Raw genomic sequence first — 11,454 nt, forward strand, 5'->3', positions numbered from 1 at the left:
TTATACGTTTTTAAGAAGCACATTAAGCTTGACAGTAAACATCAAAAAAGATGTCTGAGATAGAAGGAATTGATAGTTGATCTTCTTGGTTTCAAAAACAAAAAAAAGAGGCTGAGAAGTGGAAGAGGGCTGTGGCAGACTGTGAATTTCATGCTGCCAACCAGCAATCTAGATGCGTTTGCTTTCGAATGAACCTTGCGGTGGTGGGGCTTGGTGGAGTTTCCTCAGACAGTGTGTGTGGGGGGGGCCGAGACCACGAACAAAGTGGTTTTAAACAGACAGTGGTCATAAAGAAGCCCATAAGTGCTTCACACTGGTGTAATAAAAGTGTAAGGTTACTCTTTTTGGCAGATTAGGACAGACAGCCAGGAGAGTCACGAGTTGCCAGCTTCCCCCCCAGACAAAAACACCTTTCTCTGGGCACAGGAGCTGGCGGCCTGGCCTCCAGTCAAAGAAGTCTTTGCAGACCAAAATTTCATTCACGTTTGCTTGGGAGACTGTTTTGTCTAAAACATGCCGCGTGTGTTTGTAATTTTTGGAGAGTGTTAGGAGCTGGACTGACTTAAATGGACTGAAGTCTGAAATTCAATGAAGTTTTAAGAAAGCCACAAGATTTTTCTTTCCCCAACGTTGTAATATAACAGTTCATTTTCCTTGAATGTACACAAACAGACTTATTCAAAATAAATACTGCAATAAATCATAAAAAACGATTTTATTTAAAAATTTGAAAAATGTGAAAAACAACAATAGATACATCAAATGAAACCATGTAATAAATAAAAATATTTACATAGAAACAATTTCTACAAACCTCCCGATTTAAAGAATGCATCTTTCTCCATCCACCGCTATATATATCAAACCGTTTGTTTGCTTCTTTATAGGTTTAGTTTAGAGTTTAGTTGTACCCAGATGATGTCTGACCTGTCTGGCACAAATAGATGAATATAAAGAATTTAATGGCCTCTTTTACAGTCTCTTAAATGGACATAGACAAGTGGTCCCTACTGAGGAACCTTTGAAAGACAGTTTATTCATTTTGGATAGATAATGTGTCTGCTGTTTTTTGTGACTCATAAACTTTCCAGCTGGATTTGAGGAGTCAAATCGAGTTTTGGTCTTGGTCTTTTCTTTTCAGATGAACTCTCCTTGTCATGGGGAAAGTCTTCACTGTCACAATCTTTATCTTGCAATGAGTCTTTAAACATACATTTCAGTATATTTTCAGTGATTTTGACTATCATGGCATCATGCTATCCCTACGAGTAAGTTGTCCAAGGCATACTTGGCCTGCTGGGAGGTCGTATAACTTTCCTCACTTTCAGGGTGCTGTTAACAGACACAGTTTCTTGCATTACATGGTGCGTGGCCGGGATTTGTCTAACGGCAGGCCAGGACCACATGTCCGCATCCAGGGTTTTTGAGGAGTAGTCCAGATAGTCCTTGCTTTTTCCTTCATCTGAGCTTGTGATGTCTGCCATTGAGAAAAGGAGTGTGATTAACATGAGGGTCAATTCAAGGTATAGTTCACCCAAAAATGACAATTCTGTCATCATTTAATCTCCCTCATGTTGTTCCAAACCTGTATGATTTACTTTCTTCTGTGAAGAAAGAATGTACTTGGTACATTAACTCAAATCGCAATGAACGAGGACTGAGGGTTTTAAGCATAAATAGTACTCAAAAGGACCATAGAAGTATCATAAAAGTGGTCCTTACAACAAACACTATATTCCAAGTCGTCTGAAGTGATACGAAAACCTTTTTTTTGTGACGAACAGACAACAATTTCGAGAAGAGTCTAAGTTCCGCAGCACTACAAACAACGTCCCTTCAAATTACGCCTATACCGCAAATAAAAAAGTGTGAATGCTATTGACTGAAATTGTCGTTTCAAGTACATTTATTTTATGTTTTAGGAATTGTTTGTAAGGCTAAATTATATTGCTTTTGAATTGTATGCAGTATTAAATAAAAGCTATTAAAAACCTTACCAATACATTTATAGAATCAAAAACATACCTATTGTATGGTAATTATAGATACACAACCTACCCTAAACCTAACCCTTTTTTGTACACCTTTAGTACAATTAAAAATGACTAGAGTTTCATAATTTAAATTCTTTAAAAGGGGAAAACAAACAGGATGAGTTCTGCCATCTGTGATCTATAGTTATACAATCACTAGGTGGCGATTAGTGAAGCTAAAAAACAGAAAATTGTAGTAGAAGAAGATTAGTACTAATGATGACATCATCAGTTCTCGGGGGGAGGGGCTCTGACGACATTCCCTAATTGGCTGTTTTGTTGCAGAGGGTTTAACTCGTAGCAGAAGGTGTAATTGTAGCAGCATGGTTTGTAGTACTGCAGGACACAGTCAGATACACGTGTAAAATTAAGCTGGTTAAACTTTATTTTAGAGTGACTAGGGTCGGGTGTACTTACTATAGAGTTACTGTTAGGTTTAGGGTTAGTTACTTACTATAGTAAGTACATACATGTAGTAATTTGTAAATAAAGTGTTAAGTCATTATACACTGATAATTTCCCCCTCCCGTAATGAATCATTGAGAACACAGACAAGTTTTGTGCACTGAATCAACTGAGTCATTGAAAAGATCTGACTCAAAAGAATGTTTCTCTTAAATCGGACATTGTTATTTCTCTAATGAGCTCTTGTGAACTCTTTTTGACTTTTGGTAAATGACGACTTACATGGTCTGTTTCTCGAAGGATCGAGTTCACATTCGCTCTAATCAAAGTGTTATGAAAAACACTATAAATTTCACCTTTTGTGTTCCACAGAAGAAAGAAAGTTATACAGATTTGGAACAATGTGAGGGAGAATTAATGAGGACAGAATTCTTATTTTTGAGTGAACAATCCCTTTAAATGCTCACTATGAGACTGTTTGTCATCTTAAAGAGGCTTTCAATGTAAGGAAAGCACCTCTACAGCTTCGCTCTGATAAAAAGATGCATCATACACAGCAGCAGAGGGTGTAGCATTTAAGTTTGGCTGCATTGCGTCCCGTCCCGGCGTAGCGGTTCTTCTTGGGCAGCAACAGAATGAAGGACACAGCCAGTGACACGTGGTAGAAACTGTGGACATAAGCATATTCCCACTCCTGCAGGAGTAAATGAGCAAGTCATTACCGCAGTTACGCAAGCATGCTTTTCTAACAAATGTGTAATGTGTTCCTGCAGTTGCAGTAGCTGTTTAAAAGCTGCATCATATTTTTACCTCAAAATAGAAGCGAAGCATCAAAGCAAGAGCACCGAAGCAGAACCCTGGCCCCACTTGTTGAGTGTAAACACTTTTGTCTGGATAAAGGCCTTTCTTTTCCTTCATTTTCTGTAACTGGAACAATGAAAAAACAATATTGTAAAACCTTTGCGAAAGCATTTGCGGTTGATAATAAAATCTTGAGTTTCCATGTTGTCAATATGAGCAAAATACAATTCCTCATCAAGCTTTTTTGAGCTCCGCTCTTATGACTACATTAATCTGATGCATTTGAAAACAAATATGTTTCTCTCTGTTTTGGGCTTCCGTCCACATTGAGATGGCGTTTCTTCCTTTTTTTCCATTTGAAAACACTGTTTTTGCATTGTAGTGTGGACTGTGAAATCAGAAGAATTTTAAAACGATGACGCATGTTTAGTCCAACCCGATCTCACTGCAATTCGGTGGCTAATTTGTACGAATTCATACGACCTCACTCGTTTTTTGCTAAATCGTACATATTTTACGAGTTGCCAAATTTGTATGAATTCATACAAATTGCCTGACCCCGCCCCTAAACCTACCCATCACTGAGGTTTAGACAAATTAGGCACCTTTTACTCACTTGTACGAATTGGTCGTGAGATAGCGTTGGTTTAGTCATGTGACACATATTGCACCTATAGAACGTATGCACCAGAGAATCAATTAGAATTTTGTCTTTGAACTTTCGTTATTGTGGTAGCTCTGTATATTTCTATGACATCGCCGTCGAAGAGTAAATAGCTGTTGAAGTGGATTTACTTATTGTAGAGTTAACGAAAGTCATGAGTGCAATGTTTGAAGCGGATGTCATAACATATGTCAGTAGACCAGGAAGATTTTTTTAAATGAGCGCTTCATTCATAAATCCGTACAATCTTACCTTCATGCTGTGGATATACAAACCGGACGACAGAACACAACGAGCGCAGCGCTGAAAAGGGGCGAGGCTACATTTGGTCTATAGATATCTATGTTTATATACCGGCATGTGCCAGCTATGTTTTATTCACTTGCACAGTGCTGGTAAAGATAAACATTTGTTCTTTCAATCGTCATATTACATTCCTGCAATGATGACAGAAAATGTACTCGCAATTGCTGTCTTGTGGCAAAGCATTAAAGTGTTTTAAACCATACATTGAATGGAAAGTGTGACCTGGACACACCAGTATTTGGTGGGATATTTTGCTAATGAAATAATCGAGTCAGAAAACCGCATGAGAACTGTATAATGTCTGGCCTCACTATATCATCTCAGAGGGCTTATACGTTTTAGAAAAAAGATTTAAGAGTTTTCCGAAGTTTCAGTGTGAACGAGAAATGTTTGGAAAAGGCTAGTTTGGACGGAGAGCGTTTTGTAATGAAAATGCCATTACCAAATGCATGTGGATTAATGTAAACGTAGCCTCAAAAGCACTGCATCTGATGCGTCTCAAACTCACCCATTTGACTGTTATCATGAAGACAGCTGTTCCAATGGGGCCGGAGTAGATGCCGTAGCCCCAGCGGTCCTGGTAGATCCTCACAGCCGATGTCAACACGCCAAACATGGTGAGCGAAGAGCGCTTGGGTTCATCGAAATCTCCCAGTGCTGGATGAGAGCAAATGGACACATATTCTTTACATGACACGCCGGAATGCAAGATATAAACACTTGTCACACTTCTCACGAAAAATAATATTTTAAATCACTTTGTTTGACTGTTTGACCCGTGGGAGTGCACGTGTACTTTATTATAAAAAGATTTATACCCTTACAGAACATTATTGAGATTTGCTCACCATTAGGATATGGAGATGCTATTATTTGCTCACCTAGTAGTGTGACCCACATGGAGATAGCTGTGCCGTACACGCTGAAGTACTCCAGAATCTCGTACTTCATGATACAGAGGATGGACAAGCCCGGACCATCACACGCATGGTAAATCTGAGAACAGATGGAGAAAACACATGACTGCTAAGTCACCTTGATAGAGAGGTATCTGCTGAGAACATAAATGTAAATTTAAAAGGCTCTAGAATAGATTAGATGAAACTTTCCGTGTTCTTGTCTGGGAAAAAATGTATGAACAAGCCCTTTGTTTATGGCCGTAGTCAGAGATGCCTATCAGTTGTGGTTCAGATTAGGCCAACTGAAGTAGATTGAGTTTTGTAAACTTTACTTCATTGGTTGTTTTTGTAATGCATTGAGAATCCAGGGCCATGTCACAAAGAAAGTGTTATTACATTCCAATACAATCCTTTTCAATTGTTTTTCTACCTAAAGCTAGATCCATCTTTGACCATTGCACCACTTCTCACAACTTTTTCTGCATCTTGTTAAGATGACACGTCAAGGTAAAATAAATAATATACCTAATATTTTATATGCTATAATTGAAATGAAAATTATAATGCTTTGATTTAAATGAAAAATTACAGAAATACCTGTTATTTCTATGTAGGTTTTTTGCATTTTTTTATGTAAAGTTAGATTCACCATTGCGTCGTGTCACACACAAGCACCACATTAAGACGTGTCAACTTTAAAAACACATTCTTTTTTTATTTGCGCTGCTTTTGACGTTTTTAAATGTAAGGCCGTGTTGTGGAGGGCCCCTTAAAGAGTTTGTTCACACAAAAAATGAAAGTTCTGTCATAATTTTCTTGCCCTCAAGTTGTTCCAAACCTGTATGACTTTTCTTCCTTCTGCTGAACTCAAAAGAATATATTTTGAAGAATGTCAGAATATGGGCCAGATTGACTTCCATAGTATGTTTCAATGGGGCCATTAAAAACTGTTTGGTTACCCATATTCTTTAAAATATCTTTCTTTGTGTTAAGCGGAATAAATAAATTCATACAAGCTTGGAACAACGTGAAGGCGAGTAAATTATGACAAATTTCGCTTTGGGTGAACTATCCCTTTAAGCACGAGTACATCATTACTATGTAATGACAGATAGGCTACACAAGCTGTAAAGATACTGAAATCTCTTAGTACTGATATTTCTCCACACTACTTTCAAATGAATAAAGCAAATGCTGCTTTTCATTACACACCAATAAAAGCACCCATTCTCTTACCGCTATGAAGAACATTGTGAAGAAATAGACCATGGCCTCCATGTGGAAGCCCCTCTTGGCGGCCACACTGGCGGCAGGCAGGAACACCAAACTGCTGATGGTGGGCAGCAACATCTTGGCGATAAACGCTCCCATTGTGACCCAAATGAAAGGATTTGTCGACAACTTGTCTGTTTGTTTTAAACCACCAGATCTTTTGGAGAAGCGACCGAGAGAGTGAAGAAGGAACCCTCACATGCTCACAACCTCCTCTGGAGGATCTTTAAAGTTTAAATGGCTCAGAGGGGTATGTATATGCACTGTCATCAGAACAGCAGCTGTCTGCGTGAGGACTGGGAGAGGCCTGCCATCACATGGCACGCTTCTGTCTGACATATTTGGGATTGTGGAACAACAGCAGCGGGACAAAAGTGAAGCTATTTGTGGTGAACTTCACAATCTATGGAATCACAGAGTCAATGCTGAGTTAAAGTGTTTCCACGCATAAAAAAAAGAATTGCTAGTGCGCCATTGGGCGTATACAGAGAATTCTTTGAAATGTATTTTTCTCTGGTCAGTCTGGATGGCAATGTGTTGAGTCTCAGACATTGAGCTTCTCATGGGTGAATCGATCCTCAGCAGTGGCTATAGAAACAGCTGTCTCTTTTGGGTTATTGACATTGGCCTCGCGAAAGGACCTGGATGCGTCATCGCAAATCTGTGTTTGACGTGAATGTGGTTCTGAGGGTAAAAAAATGTGAATGGTTCTGGTAAGGTGTAGGCTTAAGATGTTTGTGTTAGAGACCTGTGAGTCTTGTGTAGACCCATTCCAGATGTACTGATAGACCAAGAGCCTATTAAATGAATAAAGGAAACCTTACTTTGTACTGGTCACATTTCATGTGGTCAAAATATGTCTTTTATATCGTTAAAATCTATTAATTTATGCTTCTGAAACATTTTAGCATCTACAATGTCCATATTTACATTCCAAAAAGTCAAAAACTCCTCCAAGCATCAGAAGATCTGCATCAGCATCCATTTAATTCAGGGTAAATGGTAGAAAAGACTTGTTCACTCTAGATCAATAGGAAACAGATGTGACTTAGTGACGTTTCTCTAATTTAAACATAGTGTTATTGTAATTTAGCACATTAAATGGCAGCAAGATGAACTGTAAATGCTTGTGTTCTTGCAACACCACGGGACGATTTAACCTAACCATTCTGTATCCTGTGGCTTTTTTGATGTGGCTTTAACGACTTTCTAAATAAGACTTCACACAGTCCACAACAGTTAGGAAAGTCCTTATTTTGTTATTTTGAGCATGAGGGAGAGTCTTGCTATGGACTTTGTGGCTGGTCAGTCACAGCTGTTCTTCTCTCAGCTGTTGCACCTGCGAGAGGAGCACAAAGGGTGCAGTGTGCTGAGCGCTCCTCACGCCCGACATTCTCTAAGTTACTCTGTAACGTGATTCTCCAAAACAGAGAGATTGCACGATTCTTACAGAAAAGTCCACTTTCTTGACCAGTCACTGTCCTGGAATGAGGAGTCACATTTGGGGTCACATGCTAAAAAGTGCAACATCATTGCTTTCACTTGTCCATCTCGCTGCATGTGGCCACATTTTTGTGTAGCAGTCCTGCTGAATTTGGCCTTGCAAAGTCAAATGAGTGGAAATAGAATCGCCTTACAACAAATAAGTTAATTCAAGTGTGCTTTAGTACTTCTTTTGAACTAAAAACAAGAAAGTATACTTTTAGTCTTCTTAGTACTTCTCAGAAGTATACTTAAAATTACACTTAACTGGGCATATACTGTACTTAACTTATACTGACACAAAAGTATATTTGGCCTATACTTGCATCTTTAGATCGAGGTTTAATTCGTATTCAAAGTATTCTCTTTTGATTGAGTAGCTTATTCAATACTTTTCTTTCACATAGTTTTACATACTGTCTTATAAACTTATATTATTATATTTTTTGTAAATATTGATACGTTTCTAATTTTGAGATTGAGAATTTTTGTTTAGTCCACTGGTAGTGTACAGGAATATACTTCAAATCGACTTAAAGTACAGTTAAAGGTATATTACAACAAATTATTTTAGTCCGTTTAGTGAAATTCTGACACAAACCCATAAGCTGGATTGTTACATTGACACAGTTTTGGAAATCTCCTGCGCTCTCATCTGAATCCCGAGCTGAGAACCGCTGGTCAAAGGCATGCGTATTTTTGGATGGATTAAACTTTGTTGACTTAAAAGTCTTATCTTTGAAATGAGGGCCTGAGAAAAAAGATCATTACTCACTATCAGAAGATACAATAAAGGAAGCATTTATTTTAAGGATGTCTCAACAGTTGTTTTCGGCAACATTATCCATATAAAACATAAGTCCCCAATTCAGGTGATTTTAACATCATTTCATTTTAATGGGAAAATAAATAGGCTAAATAAAATTTTCAAATCAGCCTATGATTGTTTTCAGAAAATCTGAAAATGTATCTTCAACTACAAAACATTCTGTTAGTAACAGAGTTTGTCTAAAACATGTTTAAAGGGCTGGTATAATGCCCCCCCCCCCCATTTTTCAATATGTATAGTAACTCTCTGTTGTCCCCAGAGTCGGACAATGATGGAGAGACTCAAGAAGAAGTGACAACATGTAGAATGGAACAGGACGTTTCTGAATGGTTAGTTGATGAATTTATATTGCTGATGTGGAGTTAACTATTTTCAAGTCATTGATTAGCATATTCTGTCATGATAATCTATGAATCGCTTGCGTGGGAACTGTTGTAAGATGCTTACAGAGTAACATGCTATTGCAGTTGTGTTACGTACTGTATTGAAAATATGTGAAAAGACGGATGCGATAGCTTGAGCAGACTCACAAATGTGCTGTGCTACAACAACTCTTCCTCTTCTCTACATGGACTGTGTTCCCGAGGGCGGGTTTATGTACATTTTAGAGGTAGTGATGTCACTAATTCGGGAGGAATGTTGTGTCGTCCCTACCAGCCGTTTGTTGTAGTCCTTAAAAAAAAAACTATTTCTTTAAGCATTTTCCTTTGCTTTGAACTTTGAGCGTTGTAACTTTGCAGATGTTGTTTATGCTCAAACAGCAACATTACGCACTAACTAAAGTTATAAAAGTGAAATCATAATCAACCACCCCTTTAAAATTACACACCAGAATCTAGCCAGACCGAAAACAATGCCTAAACATTTTGGCGTGTATTTGGCTTTTGGTTAACATTAACCAAATATTCTGTGTGGCCTAAGTGACGACAGCAGTTTCAGAGGAAGAGCATATTGTCAAGTTTCTTTAATTTTGATGACAAAGACAAACTTTTTTCCCCCTTTGGAACAACCATTATTGAATGAAAAATGGACTGGAGCACGCATTAGGATATTGATGTTGACTGTACCAAAATCTGTTTTCTTTATAGCATCAACAAACTGTCAGAAAATAGTGATCACTTGCACTTTAAAATGCACGTCTGCTTATTTCCCCATATCTGCTTAGCTTTCAATCAGTTAGCATAGCAGAGCTGATTCATTGTTCCAAAACAGACCCTGCCGAATTAGGCTCTAATAACATGCCTGTCGTGTGAGAAGAACATTTGTTTGGACTATGAATGTAGTGAATGCATTCATGTGTGGTACATTAGACCGCTAGTTAGAGAGCATTGTTGTTGTCTATTCATTCCCAACTTCTTTTTATTTCCACAAAATACACCTGGGTTTCCATCCCCAGTTTAGAGGAAAACTTCTGTTTTCTTGTGCGTTTCAACTCAAATGCATCAAGAGCATTTTTTTCCTACACAGCCATTCGCCTTAGAAATATTGAAGGATCTCTCTCCTTCTCTGTGTCACACACACAGACTTTCCCTGTGTTTTCTGCCTTGTAATTTTAGGCTTTTAAAAAGCAACCATTCCTCCAGACTTCCAGACTGTGCAAATCTCCTGAAGTATGTCTATCACCATACAAATCTGTGGTTGAGAGGAGTGTTTGATTGAGCTATAAGTGTAGCGAACCGTCCCTAATGTACAGAGCAGACAGACAGGCAACTAAGAGAACATGTGGTCTATAAATGTACACGTCACACACAGGCATGGTGGTCTCAACTATCTGCTTGTGCTGCCCAAGTCTTTTTCTCCATCCATCCATCCATCCATCTCTCTCTTCCTTCCAGTCTTTTATTACACTGCAAAAAAATCACTTTGTTAATCAGTATTTTTGTCTTGTTTTCCAGTAAGATTATCATCAATAAAGCAAGATAAATGTATTTAATAAAATGTAAAATTTCATTACTTGTTCATTATTTTTTGTTTCATTTTAAACCACATAAAATTTGGCTCCTTAAAGCACATTTTTTGTTTGTTTAATTATAGTCATTGTTTACATGATGTATGGTTCAGGTATTCCTTACCAGTTTTTTTTAAATCTAGCTTTCAGTGAGGGTGGGTTTAGGGGGTATAATTTTTACAGTAAAAAAAAAAAAAAAAAAAAGTATCTATCGAAAGTCCCCATAAAACACAAATAACATATATGAAATCACCTATAGTAGATCTATACAGGTGGAGCTGGGGAAGGTGGAGGTCTTCAGAGGAACTTTAAAAGTGCTGTAAACTGCTACAGCAAACACTGACCAACTATTTAAAGAGCAGCAAGCTTATTGGCTGCAGATGCAACAGGAACTAATCAGCTTGTGCTGCGTAGTTAATTTAATTGTCAGCAGGTTGCATTAAGGACCCAGCCTACGCCATCTAGAGTTGACAGATGTAATGGCATGACAGAGCATGGCATTACAATGAACAACAACAATGAAATGTTTATTTTCTGAAAAAATAGACAAAAATACAGTTTTATTTATGTTGTGCTCTCTTTTTTCATTAGTTTGCTCAGTCCCCATTCCCATTTCATTATCTTTTCAGAGCCACTAATCTCCATTTTTGTCATTGTACTCATTGTCGTCATTAGGAATTATCAGGATTCCCATTAAGTGTTTTTACACCATGGCCTGTGGAAGTGATGGGTGTCTCGGCAGTGGTGGGATGTAAGTAAAACTTACTATACAGCAGGAGACATGAGAGGATGATCTGGAATAGACAAAGTGTGTG

The 11,454-nt window shown here is 38.0% G+C and overlaps 1 protein-coding gene across 2 annotated transcripts; it reads right to left on the minus strand.

Moving 5' to 3' along the window:
• Window positions 1–699: 699 nt before the first annotated feature.
• mymk (myomaker, myoblast fusion factor) lies at window positions 700–6,596 on the minus strand. 2 transcript variants are annotated; one of them, XM_079607828.1, is made up of 6 exons: window positions 6,345–6,596; window positions 5,091–5,205; window positions 4,718–4,866; window positions 3,249–3,365; window positions 2,992–3,132; window positions 700–1,477 (listed from the first exon to the last, which is right to left on the minus strand). In XM_079607828.1, exons 1-6 carry the CDS (start codon window positions 6,477–6,479, stop codon window positions 1,358–1,360), a joined length of 777 nt encoding a protein of 258 aa, XP_079463954.1. In that variant the 5' UTR covers window positions 6,480–6,596; the 3' UTR covers window positions 700–1,357. The 2 variants fall into 2 exon arrangements, with proteins under 2 accessions (XP_079463954.1, XP_079463955.1); XM_079607829.1 differs by having other exon boundaries at window positions 703–1,477; window positions 2,955–3,132.
• Between the last annotated feature and the right edge of the window lie 4,858 nt (window positions 6,597–11,454).

This window comes from Phoxinus phoxinus (genome assembly GCF_949152265.1).
Source record: "Phoxinus phoxinus genome assembly, chromosome: 3".
Classification (NCBI taxonomy): domain Eukaryota; kingdom Metazoa; phylum Chordata; class Actinopteri; order Cypriniformes; family Leuciscidae; genus Phoxinus; species Phoxinus phoxinus.